At 47.6% G+C, this 18569-nt stretch overlaps 11 protein-coding genes across 11 annotated transcripts; 4 read left to right on the top strand and 7 right to left on the bottom strand.

Annotated features, from left to right (window-relative positions):
* Positions 1 to 959: 959 nt before the first annotated feature.
* On the bottom strand, positions 960 to 1685 carry FVEG_10057 (hypothetical protein; the record flags this gene model as incomplete). Its single annotated transcript, XM_018899122.1, has 1 exon — positions 960 to 1685. One exon carries the CDS (start codon positions 1683 to 1685, stop codon positions 960 to 962), a length of 726 nt encoding a protein of 241 aa, XP_018757131.1.
* A 1197-nt stretch (positions 1686 to 2882) lies between these two features.
* On the top strand, positions 2883 to 3350 carry FVEG_10058 (hypothetical protein; the record flags this gene model as incomplete). Its single annotated transcript, XM_018899123.1, has 1 exon — positions 2883 to 3350. One exon carries the CDS (start codon positions 2883 to 2885, stop codon positions 3348 to 3350), a length of 468 nt encoding a protein of 155 aa, XP_018757132.1.
* Positions 3351 to 3559: 209 nt separating this feature from the next.
* On the bottom strand, positions 3560 to 4604 carry FVEG_16717 (hypothetical protein; the record flags this gene model as incomplete). Its single annotated transcript, XM_018905958.1, has 2 exons — positions 3560 to 4102; positions 4176 to 4604. The coding sequence occupies 2 exons, from the start codon at positions 4602 to 4604 to the stop codon at positions 3560 to 3562; spliced, it is 972 nt and encodes a 323-aa protein (XP_018757133.1).
* A 1809-nt stretch (positions 4605 to 6413) lies between these two features.
* FVEG_10059 (hypothetical protein) lies at positions 6414 to 7547 on the bottom strand. The gene has a single exon (XM_018899124.1). It carries the CDS (start codon positions 7541 to 7543, stop codon positions 6551 to 6553), a length of 993 nt encoding a protein of 330 aa, XP_018757134.1. The 5' UTR covers positions 7544 to 7547; the 3' UTR covers positions 6414 to 6550.
* Positions 7548 to 8323: 776 nt separating this feature from the next.
* Positions 8324 to 9027, top strand: FVEG_10060 (hypothetical protein). The gene is made up of 3 exons (XM_018899125.1): positions 8324 to 8631; positions 8680 to 8729; positions 8785 to 9027. The coding sequence occupies exons 1-3, from the start codon at positions 8499 to 8501 to the stop codon at positions 8956 to 8958; spliced, it is 357 nt and encodes a 118-aa protein (XP_018757135.1). The 5' UTR covers positions 8324 to 8498; the 3' UTR covers positions 8959 to 9027.
* Positions 9028 to 10460: 1433 nt separating this feature from the next.
* FVEG_10061 (hypothetical protein) lies at positions 10461 to 11717 on the bottom strand. The gene is made up of 6 exons (XM_018899126.1): positions 11619 to 11717; positions 11326 to 11564; positions 11215 to 11273; positions 10908 to 11164; positions 10764 to 10860; positions 10461 to 10709 (listed from the first exon to the last, which is right to left on the bottom strand). The coding sequence occupies exons 1-6, from the start codon at positions 11638 to 11640 to the stop codon at positions 10505 to 10507; spliced, it is 879 nt and encodes a 292-aa protein (XP_018757136.1). The 5' UTR covers positions 11641 to 11717; the 3' UTR covers positions 10461 to 10504.
* A 137-nt stretch (positions 11718 to 11854) lies between these two features.
* Positions 11855 to 13551, top strand: FVEG_10062 (hypothetical protein). Its single transcript, XM_018899127.1, has 2 exons — positions 11855 to 12215; positions 12274 to 13551. Exons 1-2 carry the CDS (start codon positions 11903 to 11905, stop codon positions 13341 to 13343), a joined length of 1383 nt encoding a protein of 460 aa, XP_018757137.1. The 5' UTR covers positions 11855 to 11902; the 3' UTR covers positions 13344 to 13551.
* Positions 13552 to 13990: 439 nt separating this feature from the next.
* FVEG_10063 (hypothetical protein) lies at positions 13991 to 14700 on the top strand (the record flags this gene model as incomplete). The annotated part of the gene is made up of 5 exons (XM_018899128.1): positions 13991 to 14078; positions 14126 to 14269; positions 14322 to 14457; positions 14506 to 14565; positions 14625 to 14700. The coding sequence occupies 5 exons, from the start codon at positions 13991 to 13993 to the stop codon at positions 14698 to 14700; spliced, it is 504 nt and encodes a 167-aa protein (XP_018757138.1).
* A 443-nt stretch (positions 14701 to 15143) lies between these two features.
* Positions 15144 to 16340, bottom strand: FVEG_10064 (hypothetical protein; the record flags this gene model as incomplete). Its single annotated transcript, XM_018899129.1, has 2 exons — positions 15144 to 15915; positions 16084 to 16340. 2 exons carry the CDS (start codon positions 16338 to 16340, stop codon positions 15144 to 15146), a joined length of 1029 nt encoding a protein of 342 aa, XP_018757139.1.
* A 145-nt stretch (positions 16341 to 16485) lies between these two features.
* Positions 16486 to 16827, bottom strand: FVEG_10065 (hypothetical protein; the record flags this gene model as incomplete). Its single annotated transcript, XM_018899130.1, has 1 exon — positions 16486 to 16827. The coding sequence occupies one exon, from the start codon at positions 16825 to 16827 to the stop codon at positions 16486 to 16488; it is 342 nt and encodes a 113-aa protein (XP_018757140.1).
* Positions 16828 to 17414: 587 nt separating this feature from the next.
* FVEG_16718 (hypothetical protein) lies at positions 17415 to 18479 on the bottom strand (the record flags this gene model as incomplete). Its single annotated transcript, XM_018905959.1, has 1 exon — positions 17415 to 18479. One exon carries the CDS (start codon positions 18477 to 18479, stop codon positions 17415 to 17417), a length of 1065 nt encoding a protein of 354 aa, XP_018757141.1.
* Positions 18480 to 18569: the final 90 nt, after the last annotated feature.

Here is an 18569-nt window from a genome sequence, read left to right as displayed (position 1 = left end):
AGCTAAAAATAGTTCGCCCCACATTCGGCCTAACGAAGCCATTCGATCAGTGTGTATGCTATTAATATAACGGGACGTCGCCTTTTTTTTCCAGTTGCGACCTTCTTCCCATCTAGCAATTAGCTATAGGCTCAGCGATATAAGAAACCCCAAGATCTTCAATACATTTTTTTCTTTAAAAATGTCACACCATTCGGTCTACCTCCTCGAATCCATGGGCATGCCACGAAACCACCATGCAATTTTCGTCGAGACCGGTGACAAAGAAGAGGGAACCATCTTCAACGTCACCGGGAATGCAATGAATGGATTCAATCTCGAAATAAGGGAGAAGTCTCAAAGTCCCAGGTTGGAAGCAACTTTTGAGTCATGGAGAGAGATAGGAGTCGTTGCGATCAATGATTTACCTCGCGTCAAAGCAATATGCGAAGCAAATCCTCCACCAGAAAAAAATATGATGGCCTTAGAAGGATCGACCCTGCGAAACCTCTGCGACGATACCAGGAATGGACTAAGGAAACAATCAAGCAGCTACGAGAACAAGGTGTTCTCCTGCACCGCAACTAGCAGCTGCAGAAGCTGTTACTTGAAACTCGACCTCAGCTTGATCTTGACACTCTCACTGATCGATCTAGTGTGACTCTTGAGGGAAGCCATCCGGTGGCGTCAACAGATAATGATCATAGAGCGGAGAGTAGTGTAGGTCTTGATATCGGAAGCAGGCAGCATGCATAAGCGGTCGTAGGCATACATGCATGTTATAATGGAACTGTCAGGTACTTTAACCAGTTCAACTATCGTATCAGCTAACAAGAGCAGCCCGAGTGTGCCAGCCTAAGTACAAGAACTGATACCAGTATTGCTTTATAGTTTCTCCATCTTCCCCTTCCTCTAGCTCTGCCGAAGAACACTGGCCACTCCTGGGAGACCAAAGTGGAAAGAGCGGTCATAGTATCAACCTATGCCACAGTAGCAACAAGGTCTTGAGTTTCCGAGAACTGAACACCCTTGAAAGTTGAGGTCTGGCCGCTCGGGAAGCTGTATGTGGCCTTATTGGATAGAGGGATGTTCAGCGCGCCAGTTGACACTAGAGCATCGCCCGGGCTTTGCATGTCTCCCATAAACGCATCGAAATCAGTGAAGAAAGCCTGGATACTATTCGCAGTGGCAGTTGGATTGTTCGTCGTCTGAGAGTCGAGACCTGCGCTCAGGATGCCACTCTCGCCAATAATGAGGGTATATGTGTCAACAATGGTTTTGTCAACCGTGTTCCCGCTACTTGTGGTCAAGTGCTTTTTAATGTCATAGTTAATCACTAAATGCTGGGTAATGACAACAGATGCACCGCCATTGGTATTGGTGAACTGTATGTTCATGTTGTAGGTTGTGCCAATCATAAAGTAACCAATGTTGTTGTTGATGCCCGCCCCATCGTGGTCCTGGTTGCTGTAGCTGTAGGATAATACTGTTTCGCCAGCCGCTTGACTCAAGTTGGGCTGACCACCAGGCCTGATGGCAAAACTCATGTCGCAGTCCATCTGATGATGAACTTCGCAGTGGGCTTCTGCCTGGAAGCAAACGCTTGGAAGGTAGTTCTGCAGGCTTTGGGCGTAAAAGTCCCGCAAGTTATCGCGGCTGATGACAATGGTGCCATTTTGGTTGCTCCAAGTTAAGGAAGTCGACATGATTGAAGTGAATATGGCTGGGAAAGGAGGAAAAGCTGAGATCGAAGGGGGAGAGTTTTTCAGTGGGATTTTCTCTAATCGAGGTTGCGGTGATAGAACCATAGAGTAAATAGATATGAGACCCATTATATACATCGAGATAAGGATACTCTATCTCAATACCTAAACTAAGGAGCGTCCAAATATGGCCGCTTGTCTCACAGGAGAGGTCTAGATCGCAGGCCAGCCAGCCACTTTGAATATAGCTAAGAGTCTAGAATAATCTGTTCCCGAATAGTCTAGCCATATGAACTAGCGTCCACGAGTATACTGAAGCAAAGGCACCTGCAACTTCGATAATACGTACGCATGATTTCTTATAAGATAGATCCTTTGTATGTCGGCAATTGTTAGCGACGCGAGTTTGTCTGATCAGTTCTTGAACCTCTTTGTAGACATTAAGCAGAACCTCAAAAACAGACTATAGCAACTAAGATCTGCTAGCGATGCATCTCACAGCCACAATCCAGTCGTTTGACCACTTTCCTGCAGGATAACTAAGCTATTGCTACAAGCTTCAATAGTCTAGAGCGGTTGCTCTGTTTAACTGAGAAAAGAGTTCCAGCTTAACTTGAAAGAGACGCGCGCGTTCTGCCAAGTCAATGCTCGACACCACGTGTCTAAGATATCATCGATTAAGCCGCTAAATACTCGTATTATCATCAGCGACATTCAGAAAGGAATAAATTATGTCAAAATATTGAAGAATCTCCACACTGACTCAATTATTCTCCGTGTGGGGTAGTATCCAGTACCGATGTAACGAGGACGGGGCTTTGATGACGATCGGACCAGATCAATAGAAATATACGAATCCCGATTCTGACAGCCTGGAAGGATGATGGAGCAGTGTGCTGATCTTTCAGGCGGTCCTGCGATCAGCATCAAAGGAAGCGGGTCGATTGCTTGTTATAGTATCTCTTTCGAGCGGTGTATGTAAGTTGGATCTGAACCCTAGATATCGTGATGATTTCCAAGAAACTCAGGTTTCGGTATGCTTGATTTGGTATACCAGAAAGTTTAATACAACTCCAAAGGAGGATTACTCTGTTAGGAAAAAACTATAAAGCCGGCTGAGGGTGCCTTCTGGCTTGATATCACAACCATTCAAACACAACTTCATATAACAACTCTTCAAACAACTAGACTCAATCAAACATGTCTTTCAAAGCCCTCCTTCTCACTGCTGCAATGGCCAGCTCCGCCCTCGCCGCCAACAACCTCAACTTCATCTACTCCCGCGGCGACTTCGCAACCGGCGGCCCAGGCGGCACCCAGACCGGCCACGACAGCGGCCTGACCATCACTGATAACACGGGCAAGGAGCTCTACAGAAAGTCCTACCCCGGCAACGCATCTCCCTGCGCCAACCCCAACATGGAGCTCAAGATTAGGTCGTCTTGCTGGGAGGGAGAGTTTTCCTTCAACTGTGCTGCCAGCGCGTTTGGAAGGATTAACGGCTGTGAAGTCAAGGCTGGCGATAACAAGTTTCCTGGAAAGGTTGACTCTGATGAGAATTTCACGGGGATTTCGGTTTCGGTTCAGGATGTTTGTGGTGGTGGATTTGCGACTGGGGGGGATTGTGGGGAGGGAGCTACTTTTGAAATTGCGTCTCATACCCCTTGAGTGCAGACGTGCTCATGCCTTGGTTCTAGTGCTCGGGAACTCTTTAACTTCTCATCAGGCAAAAGGAATATGTGGGCAAGCGCATGCACAGAAAATCACAGGAAAGGAAGTACTTGGACACGCAATAAGATCAATAAAAGTAAATGATGCTCATTGTTCGAACATGTTTCGCCAGAGTAGATGCTCTCCTAAGCCCCTTTGACACAGGTTTAGATTACTTTCGGCTGGGATTTAGCATCAAGTTCTTTCATTATACGCTCCATGTTTCTCTCCAAAGCATCCCAAGCTGCATGTGGTAGGTTTCCATGGATACTCCAGCCGCCTCTAGCATCATCAATGACTCTTATCACAATTGGCTCCATGGTCAATTGTACTGGTCTCTCTACTGACACCCCTTCTCCGAATTTCGGATTCGAAAGTCCCAGATTCACAAAAGATGTGACGAGGCATCGCTGATTGCTGAACTTCACCTGCGGAACCGCAATGCGGCCTACATTACCGCAATCCATCCTGAAACCCAGGAATTTAGAGACGTAGTCTGGATCTTTGAACTTCTCTACAGAACGGCGAGTTGTCAATGCTAGATCTTCAAGTGACGCATTCTGAAGTGCGCCAGATGGAACACTCGGCATGAAGGCCAGGCCTAGGACGTTGCCTGATACACTGGGCGAGATGAGATGATGCTTCCCACGCAGATTCACAGCTCGAGATAAGGTCGTAGCTGTTCTTGGTTGATAGATTCCGCATGTTACCTATCATTTTGTCAGCCTGTTCACTTCGAATGGATATAATCAAAGCAGTGAATCTAAAGGATGATCATCCTACCTTGTAGAACCAGCTGGCAACGATGTCATTTCTTGAGAGTACTACTCCTGGACCAGCGTTTGACCTTACCCGCGTAACCAGTCCCGCAACAAGCTTTGGGGGCAAGTAAGCCGTTCCAAATGTGCGCGGATAACGAAGACTGTAAATCTTAGAGAGTATTTTCAACTTCAATCCACCCCAAAGAGAGACGGCCGCCCACCCCGGAAAGGAGGAGGGAGAATTCGATTGAAGGGTGTTGATCAATTTATCCAAGTTCGGCCTGTCCTTTAGTCCCTCAGCCTCCGGCCTATAGCTATTCGGATCGTGCGTTCGCATGTCAGCATTCTTCGCGAGAAGGCTTTCCCACTCCGCAACTATCAGTTTCAGGGCGGGTGCATCGAGTACGACATGCTGCCATGCCACGCACATCAAAGTTAGGTCTTTGGCCATCACAAAATGAAGATGCATCAACCGCTCATCCTGGGTTACACACTGGTGCGCTGTTTTCGTGAAGGCTGCCAGAGGCTGTAAGCAGGGGACCTTACGAGGGTCGAATCGTTTAACAGAAGGAGACGCTGATCCAGGAGGTACGTAATTGGGAAGAATCTCATGCAGAGCTCGATCTGGTGCTTTGAACGTAGTGACCCTAAAGGGCTCCGACCGATCCTGCGACGCTTCGGGGATATCGATTTTAAACTTTAGCCGGAAAGTATCAGCGTCTGAGAGAAATGAATATGGTCATGAAAAGGGAATCAAGAATGGATAAGGATTCTTACGCGTTTGTCTCTCCATGCCAGACGCCCGCTCAGCCACGGGGCTTTACGGAGAACTGACAGTTTGAGTGAATTACTCATCCGTTCGACATTGACGTCTCCCTTGAGTGTCCATCCTAGAATCGGCGTCATGTTCTGATAAAGCTAGCAGTCTCTTAGACTCTACTACTCAACAAGTTTGAACGACTTCATGAGTAGGCATACCGGCTCGCAGTCCCATACGGTCAAAGGGTGAGTAAGCTTTTCGGTGGCATTTGTTTGTCCATAGTATCTCGTGCTATAGTGAAAAGGACTTTGAACATGTCAGAATCTGTCATCCGGGAATATTGTACCTCGGAAGCATGATGCATACTTATTTACAGGCTAGCTACTTACCGTTCTTGTGCTATTTTGATTGTTTTCAGAATAGATGAGCGGTGGTAGCGTGGTTTGAGAAGCAGGAATAACATGATTAAGTCGTACAAATTTAACGATCATTCACCGAATAACTTATGTTTGAAAGGACTGCAGACCGTGCTATAAAACGAGCGGTGTTTACTTTCGGAAACTAGGAAGAAAGAAAAGAAAAGACCACAGAGAATAGGATCATCAAGAAGGGGAGAAGAGGTAAGCAAAAGAGCATCCTAAAGCACTTAGCCTATTAATGTAAATCACCGACTTGTAGCGAAGAGGCAAGAACTTCAGAACACGATGCAAAATCTCTGGCGCCTTGGGATCAAAATTCGGATGTCATTAGTTCATTAACGTCGATTTGTAATATTTATGTCAATATGTCAGCATTACAAAGTCTTACGTTGAGATACGCAAAGCATTGATTGTGGGGTCAACGTCGCGATTCATTTCTAACCCCGACAGTTAAAAAGCATCCGGGAAAGCTTCACGACTGTAGTATTTATAGAGCAAAGACCTCTACATGAAATAATAAACACGATCTATCGTACATACCAGTGTTGCGAAAAGACCAGACTCTCACGCTCAATATATTGATTTGCTGACCAAAGACATCGTTAAGATCCAGCCATTGATCGCACTTGGCGCCCGCATACAAGTACGCGTCCGCCTTACTTCCCACAATTAGTTTGCCGACCCAGACTGCTCATCTAGTATAGAATTTGCCCCCTTGGCGCTAGTTCAAGAGATTTCATGGCAAATAATCCTTCCATTAATTCTAGCTAGACGAGCCTGCAAGAACGGGATTCTCAGCTCAAGCATGCCATCCTTACCAAAATGATACAGGGCTTTTGAACCTCTTATATTAACCGCGATCTAGAGACTGGAAGGCCTTTTGTTGCATATTCTTATTGCTGATCCCCAGGATTTGCACTTGTTCATTATGCGCAGGCAACAAATATTCCGCTTTTGATCATGCTGACTATTCTGAACTGGCACAGGAGAGGTTGCCCAACCACTTGCCAACCTGGATAGCATACAGGGAGTGATGGAAGGGTATACGGCATATAAACTCAACGAATGGGTGACATGGCAGGGGTAGGCCAAAAGAAGCATTCATGAGAATAATGCTAGGGCTCGTCTGATACATTTTCTGACTTTAGGATTAAATAATTAAATAGACTGAATATCTACTGGAACAGAAAAAGATCCTCATGTTATGGCATAGCCAGACTAAACAAATTGCGCGTGGACACTGATCTTATATACAGGATCGGAACAAAAGCTACCAGGAAGAGTATATCCCGGCTGCACCAATATCCAACTCCCACTGCATGTCCAGAAATCCGCAATCCCACCACCTGGCCAGTCGCAAACCAACTCATTAAACTGGTTCTCGGCGATGCTACAGGAAACCACCTCTTGTGCGTCGGTGTCGATAAGCGCCTCAGGAATGATCCGTAAGTAAGAGGAAGTGAAAACACCTTGAATAGTAGTGGAGATCATGGATTCGCCGGTAGAACCCGCGGGTCCGCTGACAACCTTAACTGCGCCTGTTGTTGGGTCGATCTTGAAGGTTGGAGCGAGTGCGGAGGTCGGAGTGAATTTCATAGAGAAGAAGTTTAGGGTTTGCTCGAGCTTGCAGTAGCCGATGCCTCCGTTGAGATTTGGGTCTGGGCTGTCGTTGGTGAAGAGTCGAAAGGTTGGTTCAGGCGCAGGAGCAGCGGTAGTTGTCGCAGCGGAGGCAGTCGTGGCCTCAACGGTTGTAGTAGTTGTATCTGGCTCCGCAGTGGTTGTTGTAGCCTCTGCAGTCGTTGTAGACCCAACGATCTCGCCGGAAGTTGAAGTCACTTCAATGGTAGAAGATGCATCATCAAACGACGCGGAAGTTGAAATGAGAGTGGCGAATGTAGTAGATGAGCCAAGCGTAGATGTCACATCATCTGAAGAGGTCGAGACATCGGAAGACGACAAAGAGGGCTCAGCGGTCGAAGTTGTTTCGATGAAGGAGGATTCCGTAGCCGAAGACTGGACGCTAGAAGCGGTGCCGATGGCCGACGAGGCGACCGACGAAGGGGACGGCTTGCATACGCTTGCTTCAACAGCCCCTAGGGAAAAGAGCGCGAGGGCGCCAATCAATTTAGCAGACACCATAGTAACGAGAGACTGAAAAGAAGGAGTGACGATACGTAAAGAACCAGAAACGAAAATTAATGGCGAGATCATTTACTTGTAAAATGTGCAGTCCCCTTTTACACAGCTCAATGCCAGGGCATCTGGAGGTCTGTGTACTCATCGACCCAAACACGGTTAGCTTACCTCGCTTGCCAACGCTCAGCTGCCAATACTTCATTCAATACTTTGGCTTAGTAGGCGCCACAACCAATAGTCTAGTCTAAACTCAACGTTGGAGCTTATTTTAAAAAACGCTGCTGATCATGGCTGTCTTCAACTTCAGGGCAAGCTGTTTCCGTGAGATCTGGACGGATATGAAGAATGTGAAAAAAGAAAACCAGATGTAATTACACAGATACTTACTGGGGACCGGTGATATAATAGATATTTCCCTCAACACCAGGATTTCTAGACCTCAAAACAGCCATATTACAGCAGAGGCATATTTGCTTTGGCTTGCAAGTCCATCCAGGAAATTGGTGGCTGATGCGGGTACAGGGGGGAAGCTGGAGATGGTCAAGTAATAGTGCGATTGATCAGAACCGTGACAACAAATAATTCAATTAGCCGAGCTGGAGACTCCATACAAAATCCAAGCACTTGTCCAATAAATGTCTTCGCAGCGCCATAGGTCATAGGTCTTTTGCAATAACACGAATCCCTGCGTTTACCCAGGTTGACGGGCGCCAATTGTTGAGCATGGTAAGCGAAACCTAGCGAGAACACTAAAACCGGCCGGACGTAGCCAGCTTTTTGTACTTTTTTTGCGCTTATTTGCCGCGACAAGGAATTTGCTACATTACTATTCCGACTGCTCCCCATGTCGGCGCAGTCCGGATTGATCCAGTCTCCGTGACCGGCCCCCCAAACCCGCCGTCCCCACATCCTCTCGGAAGACCCGCGGGGTAGCGGGCGAGGTATATCCGAGCTGCCGTCAAATGTGTATAACTAACCTCACCTCAAACAACACTTTACCGAATAATTCTCCAAGCAAAGTATCATCAAAATGTCTACAAGAAAAGGCCCATTCCGACTAGTCACAGTCAACACAGCGCCAGAGCGCGCAAAACGCCTCATCGGACGCTTAATCACCGAGCTGCAAGATGACTACGAGATCATCCACGTGGACAACTGTTCAAGTAAGTTTGTCAACGAGGCAATATGAGCAAGTTATTAAGTTAATTCAGGCATCGATGAGGTTGTTCCGAAAGTAACAGAGCACAAGCCGAATGTATTGGTGAGCGAAATATAACCCCAAAAGCTTGTGTGATGAGTCTAACGTCGTTTCGCAGTTCTCGGCTTCCATGTGGTCTGCGGAAGAGGCGGAGCAGATTCACTCGTTGGCAAAGTCTATTGTGCCTGATATTAAACTTCATGCTATTCCTACGGGTCTACAGGTTGAGAGGGGACCGGATGCTATTGTTGAGTACCTTGTTGAGAAGGTCCCTCCTCTGCTGGATAGCTAGATCAGAAGGTCAGGCAGATATCGTTAAATACATTGGTTACCAGACATATTTGGTATATGTGTGTTCGACTTACCATCTTGTGTACTGAATCTACATTGCATATCAGCGTGAATGTGGCTGCCTAGCTAATGGCTCACAACACGCGCCTCACACACGACCGTGGCTACCTACCGTTCCCCATTCTATCACCGTGCAGGAAGGGTGATAGACTTTCCCTGAAAACTCAGACACGTCCCTCCAAGCTTCTCCTTCACAGATGACTAACTCTGGACCGCCCAGTGTGAAGTATTATATTCCAAAAGGTCTGTATTACTAGCACAACCAAAACTAGAGTGGTGTAGTAGGTACTGCCCTCCTCCGGATTGCTAGATCCGAACCCAAAATCCTGGCGTCCGCCGGTTCAACTCCCTCCCTCTAATCACAAAAAGAGCAGAGACAAACAGCAGTCCAACACCGTATCCCCCTCTGAAAGAGCAGTGATAACAGCGTCTCTCCCTACCAAAAGAGCAGGGATAACGGCAATTAAGACACTAGCATGGGAAAAGTTTCCCAGTCAACCTACTACACCACTCTTCATTTTTTGCCATTTACATGTAATAGCACATATATCTTTTTGCTTCATGATGTCTATTATCTACAACTGACTGCCCATTCTTGAAGAGAGCAACCTAAGCTCAATGCACATCAGTATCAGCCGGCTGGATGGCCATGACTCTAAAATGCTCAGGAGAATGTAATGCCAATTCATTTATGCCAACTTAGGCTACAAGTCATAAATATTAACTGAGAGAATTATATTCAGCTCATAACTAGACAGGTTCCCCCGTGAATGCAATGCAGAAATCCTCTAAGAAATGGTATTCTATTCTTTGTGGCTCGGCTCTTCGTGAAAATCATGTTCTGCTATGGACCTTCATAGCAGAGCCGCTCTGTGGCCTAAAGGCTCGTCGACAGAGTTGGTTGGTCGCATGCCCCTGAGTGGCTGAACTGACTCATCCATCTCAAACAAACTTTGACAACATCCCCAGGCACGTGCCCACCTCACAGACGAGCAACACTGAGCACGAAACCAACCTTTATGTACCAAAAACTCTGTACTACCAGCACAACCGAAACACGAGTGGTGTAGTGGGCACGAGAAACAGGCCACGAGCCTCGAGATTCCGAACTCAAAAACCGAGAGTCCATCGCTACAATTCCCGACCACGACAGACGACTACCGCGGAAAGAACAGGATAACTGTGATATCTTTCCCGCAATACAATGATACATTCCCTATAGAAATAACAAAGATAGCCGTAATCAGAAAGAACAGTGATAACAGTGTCAAATGAGAAGAAGAAGAAAAAGAAAGAAAGAAAGAAAGAAAGAAAGAAAGAAAGGGGGCGATAGAGAACGACAGAGCGCGAAACCACAAGACACAAAAAACAACAAAAAAGCCTACTACACCACTCATCTTTTTTTTTTTTTTTTTTTTTTTTTTTGCAAATATTAGATAAAAAAAGAGATCTGTATTTTTTATGAGTATCTATTGTAAATTGTCTAGCTACTCGTTCTCAAAGGTATTGACCAATGTCCCGATATGTGGCAGGATCTCAACCCTGAACTCATCGCCATGGGATAGGGTCTCCTTGGGGTTCCTACCCATGCCTACTCCAGCTGGTGTACCAGTAATAATGACGGTGCCTGCAGGAAGGGTTGTGCCTTGTGATAAAAAGCTGATCAGCTTGGGAACACTGAAAATGAGGTCGCTGGCCAATGTTAGCTGATAAGCTCTTGGAAGAGGGGAAAATGGCGGTACATACTCCAGTGAGCAGTCTTGCATGACTTTGCCATTCTTCAGGCCACGAATATGAAGCTTGGAAGGATCTGGAATCTCCGAGGTTGACACCAGAGTTGGACCTATCGCTGATTAGCTTTTTATCGCCACCTCCAGGCAGAGACATTACCGATAGGGCAAGCTCCATCAAAGCCTTTGGAGAAACACCACTGTGACTGGTTCAGCTGAGAGACTCGGCTTGAGACGTCATTTGCGGCTGTAAAGCCTAGGACATAGTCCATGGCGTTCTCTTCGGAAACGTTCTTGGCTGGTTTGCCAATCACGACAGCCAGCTCGGACTCAAAGTCACCGCTTCCGTCGTTTTGAGTGATTTTGGGGAGGAGAGTTGGAGCTGGCCACGGGTCACCAAGTGCTGTGTTGGGCTTACTGAAACACAGGTCAGTATAGTGGATGTCATCAGCTGGTGACCGACTTACAGGAACAGCGTGGGAATTGTAGGGATATCCATCTTGACCTCCTTCGCATGCTGAACGTACTGCAGAAAATCAGTTCCCAGTCTATTTACATCTTAGAACGAATTCACTTACGTTCAATCCGATACATCGGATAGTCCCAACCTCGTCCTGCGCTAGAGGCGACAAGAGTCGTTCAACGGATTCAGTGCGGTCTGTTCGGGAACCAGGCGACAAGACAGACCGTCCTGAAAAGACATTGACAGTAATATCCTTCCCTTCACGAGATGCCAATCCGACATCTAGAGAAGCTTGCACAGGCTCTCCGATCAAGATGCTAGAGGGCGCTGATTTCGGAACGAAGCGCACAAGACCTGTCTCATCATTAGCATAGAACACACTGACACATCTTACGGGGATCCACTTACGCTTGAATGCAGAAGAAGCCATATCGTGAATAATCTGCTATTACCTGTCTCAAGTCAATGTGCACCTTTTGGTATCACTTTGTACTCGCAATATTATTGACTCTGACGAACGAAGCCGCCCGCCAACTCCGCTATTATCTGCCGACCTCCCCTCCTGTATCGGACCCCGGATATCCCGCTCACCCACTTCCAACCCCGCATTTGGTGATGCAACGGAAAACCCGCACACCAATCAACAACCACCAGTCGTCGTAAGAATCACGGATATTAGAAGCCAGAAACGTATGATACATCCGTTGTATTTTGAAGGGATCGCGTCGTTACAAATTGACCCATACATTCATTCATACTCCAGCTTTGTACACACTGGGATACGTGAGCAAGCATCAATCATGACTTCTCAGTCGGGCTCCGATGGGGCTTTTCGCCAGTATCTTCCCGACCTGAACCAGCCGCGCTTTCAGAATATGAAGAAGCAGGATTCTTATGAATATGCTGATATTTTCAAGAAAGAGGGCCAACCGCCTTGGCTTCATGGATTGTACCTGCACTGGCGTAATTTGTTCCAGGAGCCTTACAAGGGCGTCACAAATGATGGTATGTGATTCTCTCTGTTGGTTTGAGTCTGTCATGACAATCGGCTAACGCGAAGTAGGTGTCGTCAGAGATGGTTTATTTGAGCTGCAAGACGATGGCATACCCATCGACACCATCGTCGAGGCCGCAAAAGACCTCTGCGCCAGCCTGAGCCAGGGTCAGAAGCGCAAGACATGCTATCATATCGACAGCCCTGAATGGCGCTCGTGGTCAAACCCCGAGTTCCTCCTCAGCGACAAAGGAATTCGTCTCGATGAACTCTCAAACGACCTAAGGTCCAAAACACTTAAAGTTCTGGAACTCACGCTCTCGCCAGAAGGATACCAAAAAGCCCTTGGAGCCATGCGTGTGAATCACTTCCTAGGCGAACTGGTCGAGACACCCGCCATCATGAACGAATTCTCCTACAATTTCGTTCTTTTCGGTGAACCATCGACATCTCGGCCTTGGGGGTATTCATTCTACGGGCATCATCTATGTCTCAACATCTTCCTGTACAAGACCCAGATTGTGGTGTCGCCATGGTTCACGGGCGCGGAGCCTAATCTTATTGATGAGGGACCTTACAAGGGTACAAGAATTCTGGACAGAGAGGAAAGTCTCGGATTGCGTCTGATGCAGAGTCTTTCACCAGAGCTGCAACAAGCTTCGCAATTGTATAAACTTATGAAGGATCCTGCGATGCCTCATGGACGGTGGAATCATGATGATCAACGCCACCTCTGCGGTGCTTACCGCGATAACAGAATCGTTCCCTACGAGGGAATTCTCGTGTCTGATATGTCAACCGAACAGCAGGACTACATCCTCGGCATTGCGAATGAGTTCTTCCTGTATTTACCAGACAAAGCGAGGAAGCTGCGCCTGGAATTGCTGAAGAAGTGGTTCCATGAGACGTATTGGTGCTGGATTGGAGGCTTCGGTGATAATGACCCTTTTTACTATCGGATCCAAAGCCCAGTGGTTATTTTTGAGTTTGATCACCATTCAGGTGTTTTCCTGAATAATGAGGAACCGGCAAAGTTTCACATTCATACGCTTATGAGGACGCCGAATGGAGGGGACTATGGTATGGCGCTGAGGCCGTTGATACCGGGGATTAAGCAGGAGTTTCTCTGGGAGGGGTAGTCATTCAAGATGGGGATGCCTCAAAGGCGAGTTGCCAGATCTCATGGGAGTAGAAAGGTTCAACATGGCGTGACTTGGGCGAGCTGAGACTGGGGAATGTGACCTGATTCTGAGACATGCAATATGCAGCTGTCGGCATTTGTATGTGTAGTATAATCTACTATGGCTGTTCGAACAATGAACATGATGTTGAGCGGGGTCTTTGCAATTGTGGCTAGCTGAGACCTGCCGTCTGCAGTGAGATTTCGGCAGCGTCCGAGCGTAGATACTACCATGCGTGTGTTTTAGTAATGGGGCTGGACTGGCGCCAGCTGAGGGGAGTTTAATGACCAATTGCAGAGAAGTGGCACCTGCGTCGTTAAACTATCGTCCCCATATGGCAGATATTGGAAGGCCTCACTTTTGTTGCAATTGGTAAATCAAGCCTCTCATTTGACAGGCTTCAATGTCGACCTTCACCGATATTCCACCGTGCTTTCAGATGGATAGCTGGAATCCGTTGGAGGAAAGTGATCAACGCCGTTCCGCTGGATCACGGATGGAAAATGTATAAAGCTCAGCCGTCGTTCTCTATTTATTGATGAACAAACAATTCTCATCACATCAACAAGATACTACTTCCATCAACCACCCAAAGAACCATCAACATGTCCATGGTCAATGCCCACGATCTCGAAGGCAAGACCGTAGCCTTTGTCAACTTCGAAACCGGCACCGCGATTGATCTCAAAGATGGTACGCTCCTCCCCACACTCTACTTCCCCCCTCTAATCCAAGACTAGGCTTCACCAACCCTCCCGACGGCACTCCCTGCATCGGATGGCAAGCCCATCTGAACGAGAACCAGCAGTGGAAGTGCGTCAAGTACCAGCACGGGCCTGATGACCAGCCCCAGTTCAGACTTCAGAACGTCAGGGCTTCTGGACGTAAGTACCTCTACTGACCCATATTGAGGGTGTGATGCTGAATCTCCAACAGGAGCCATGGATCTGTACAACGGTGGTACATCTGATGGTACTCAGATTGTTGGCTGGCAGTACAGCGGTTTCGGCGGGCATCAGCTTTGGTGCATTCGTCCTGTTGGATACTTCCCCGCTCATGGAACCATTGTCAAGTAAGCTAGCCTAATGGGAGAGTTTCAAAATACTAACTAAGATTGTAGGATTGAGAACATCCCGGCTGGAACCTTTGTTACCCTCCAAGGCGGTAGCGCCCAGTACGGGTGAGTAATCCTTTCTGTGTGAAAGCTGGAAAACATTACTAATGATAACATCTTTCAAGTACTCGTATCGTTGGATCGCACGGATCTCTCAATGATCTCCGTACCGACCAGCTTTGGATTCTGAAGCTGATTTAAGGACGATCTTTACATAACGTGACTTCACAAGGAAAGAGTCCAGAGGAAGCAAAAGCGATGGAGTGTTGTTATACCGATCAGGGACGCTTCAGCTGGCCAGGAATCATGTAGTCAGTGAAATACATACCATAAGACTCTTTCAGACTTGAAAAGCGATGTTTGTAGACTACAGCGTGTTGAGCTCACCAGCTGAAAGCATCAACTTCTAACTCAAATGCAGCCCCGCCCGTCCTTCCCAGACTCACCACAGCTGCACGAGTATCATCACAAAGACCAGCTGGACCACAGACAACAACCCCGATTCTCTCCCAACCTGCCTCGACCTCCTGATGTAGAAGCGCGTGAACATTTAACCGTTCAGCAACAAAAACCACCTTATCTGCCACATGGCTTAGTGCTGGCTCGAGATCTTCCAAAAGTGGCCTGGACGACTCCTTCAGACTCTACGCTAGCTTAACGTTCATGTGTGCTCGGGTCCAGGAGAGAAGACCTGCTATACTAATTCCACCACCAACGAGCAGTACTCTGTCGCACTTGAGCACATAATGGCTGATATTACCGCGATAGGGTCCCTCGACCAGCACAGGAAGGTTTGGGTGTTTCCGTAATAGGCTCGTTGTGCCATTGTGCTTTTTGATAAAGAGGGAGATACTATCAGTGCCTGTAAACCTCTTTTTTATGGCAACTTGGGAGATCTTTTGGCTCAGCTCGACATCATCCGAATGCGACGATGCCGCTGCAGATGTCTCCTGTAGCAATGCGGTATTTGTGATTGAGAAAGGATGATTCTGCCACGGGAGAAAAGGCTGCAGTGTAGGAAAGTAGATGTAGGCATGATGACCAGGGGTAGAGAGCCATCTCACACCAGAGATATCCAAGCGAACGATCTCATCAGATAGCTCGACGACACTAGCTCGGCAAAGGCCATTCTTGTCAACGTGTAGTACGCGAATGAAACGATCAAAGAACCACACAGCGCAGACCATGTAGATCCACAGCTCGTATACTCCAGAGAATGGCTTCCAGAAGTAGACGTGATACCAACATCCAATTATGACGAAGGCGGCGGGGAGTATATGAAGGACGAGAAACACTTCATACGAAGCGCGACGAAACCGTAGGATGCTCTGCACGAGAAGGACTACTAGACATGGTGTTCTAACGATGCCCCAGATCCAATAAGGCTTGTGCACGTCCGTGTAGTACGTACCGAGACTGACGTAGGCAGCCAGGAGGGTGATCGAGTGAACCACGGCAAGGAGCGCACAGAGACGAGCGACCCAGCGATGAAGCACCAAAAACGTTGAGAAAGGCCAGTAGATGATTCACAACAGGATATCGTTGCGTGGAGAGAACAGCACAGTGAGGGGAAGGAGGGCAAACGAGATATAGCCTGTTCGATAGCCGACATATGCTAGTAGCTCAGCTGACTTGGTAAAGCCCCAGGGATGAGGGTACGCGAAGTTTTTATATGAGACAGCGCCGAGGATGATATTGAGGATGACAAACATGGCGATCCAAAGCCCTTGGCCGGTCTTTGGCGCGTTACCAAGAAGGTAAGGAAGAGGGCGTATGTTGTAGCCGTGAAAGGTTGATGAGTAGATCAGATATAGTCTGATATTATCTATGGCTAGGTTCATGAAGGGGAGGTAGCCTAGCGCCGAGGAGAGGACTGGTGTTGCGACTCCTATAGAGATCAACACGATACTAAACGTAAGATTCGTTGGTAGATGTCGCAGACAGTGTAGTCGACGGTTAGACTTACACATAGGTAGATTGAACAGCTTATTCCCAGTCAAAGAACACATTGAAGTAATACTGATACTGATAATCAGCATCCGTTATAAGCGATGTATAGTTCAGCGTGTCGCCCGCAATATAAGTCCTCTTCCGAGGCTCCGTCACATTCGCAAGTGCAGCGCCACACGTCCATTCAGCAGACACAGTCTTATCCCCAGTAGCTTGGCCAACCCAGTAGGCTTCAAGCTTCGCGGCCGAAATATCTGCGCATCCAGTGCTGAGGCAATAGGCCAGAGTGCGTAGAAAGTCGCCGTTAGTGGCGATGCAGAGCGCTAGCGGCGAGCCACCGTGTGAGTGTTTGCTGGAGCCTGTGTTGTGGTGGTCCATTGATGGGCAGGCGAGAGGTGCGTTGCCTATCACGGCGCGACAGGCGTAGGATGACCTGCACGCCGTGTGTCAGCCCACATTCCCGGCATGTCCAGTAGACAAGTTGGCACAAGACAGCTCACATCATCAAGGTCGTCAACAATAGTGTTTATCTCCCCCAGATAAACGTTCTCGGCTTTTTCAATGGCACCTCTCAAGAGGATAGCTAAGTCCGCCAGTGAAGCCTCGTGGATGACCTGGTTGAGATCTAGGATGGCCGGAGCGAATCTTAAGATATTACCGAGGGTGTGCTTGAGGGATATAAAATTTTACAGCCAATTAAGAGCATATATCAATTTTCATTTCTCTGGCTTAGGAGAAAATCGGTTAGCTTAAGGGATATGATAAAGCTAATAGATTGTCGAGATGACAGTGGCCTCGAATTGGTCTTTCCATTGGCTCGGTCAGCCAGCTAGTATGGCATTCGGTAGGATGCATACTTGAGCATCGTGTGAATATCGGCGACTCGGCTTTCAAGCCTCCGCCTTGAAGTGATGGCCTAGATGATGGAACCAAGCGTGAGGATCGTGCAGAAAAGTATACCTTAATCATAACTCTAGACTTTGTATCGTAGTCATTATTGCGCCAGTAGTTCTCTCAATCTTTTCCACGTTTTCGTCCTTCAATTGTGCAGCCGCTTCGTAGGCAAGCCGGTAAATATGTATGGCATCTGAAAAAGGCAAGCGACGGTCTGTCCAACCCGTCACTGTCCTCAACCTCTTCGAGCACGTCCATTGCGGGAAACCAACTACCATTGCCAGCGATGAATCTTCATCAGGTTTCAAGTCTTTGAGGTCCACATATCTTATACCTCCAGCAAGCCCATACTCCTTTACAATAGCACCAAGGATTTTCTCCGCTGTCTCAAAATGCTGGGATGAGATATTGAATACCTCGCCTTCGACAGTTTCCCTTGGTGCAGACGCGATGGCGACATAAGCCTCGGCACAGTCGTCGATATGTAGCGCATGGCATATCCAGTTAGGCTGTGTTGGCGCGATGAGGACTTGCTCATTTGAGTGTTTATTCGACGCTGCTCTGGAGCCGACTCGAAAGCAGACACTGTAGTAGCTTGAAGCTCGGCCGTATACGTTGGTCGGTCTGACGAGCACAGCTGCAAATGCATCATAATTCTGAAACAGCTTCGACATGTTTTGTACACGGGGAATAGCAAAGGGGGGAGGGTGGAGATCTGAGTGCTCATCGTGCGGCGTCAGGTCAGGGTCATCAGCAAAGTGTGGCCCAACACCATAGTCTTTGCTCCCTGCAGTAAAGATTACCAGAGGACGAACACCCCTGGCCAAGCTGGAAAATGAAAGAGTTCGAAGAAGCGTGATAATATTGTCGAAATGCGAAGTATAATTAAATGCATTCTCGGTAGTGGATACGATAACATTTAGTGTTGATGGGATGGCATCATAGATCGCGCTGTGCGAGGCGATGTCATCGATATCGCCAACTACTGGCAGTATTTCTTCAACTACAAGCGATGCAATGAACTTTGACGAGCGAACTAGACCGTAAGTAACCCACCCAGCACGCACAAAAGCACAGGCCACGGCTCTGCCGATGTAACCGTTTGCTCCTGTGACTAAAACTGACTTGTTGTTCATGGCTGCTGATTTTTCCAGAACGGAGTTTCGTCACATAAGTCGATTGAGGACAGTAGTCCATTGCTTAGGGACGAAGGCAATCTTTTTAAG

Source organism: Fusarium verticillioides, chromosome 9, assembly GCF_000149555.1.
Source record: "Fusarium verticillioides 7600 chromosome 9, whole genome shotgun sequence".
Classification (NCBI taxonomy): Eukaryota; Fungi; Ascomycota; class Sordariomycetes; order Hypocreales; family Nectriaceae; genus Fusarium; species Fusarium verticillioides.
This window is presented reverse-complemented; position numbering and strand designations above follow the sequence as displayed.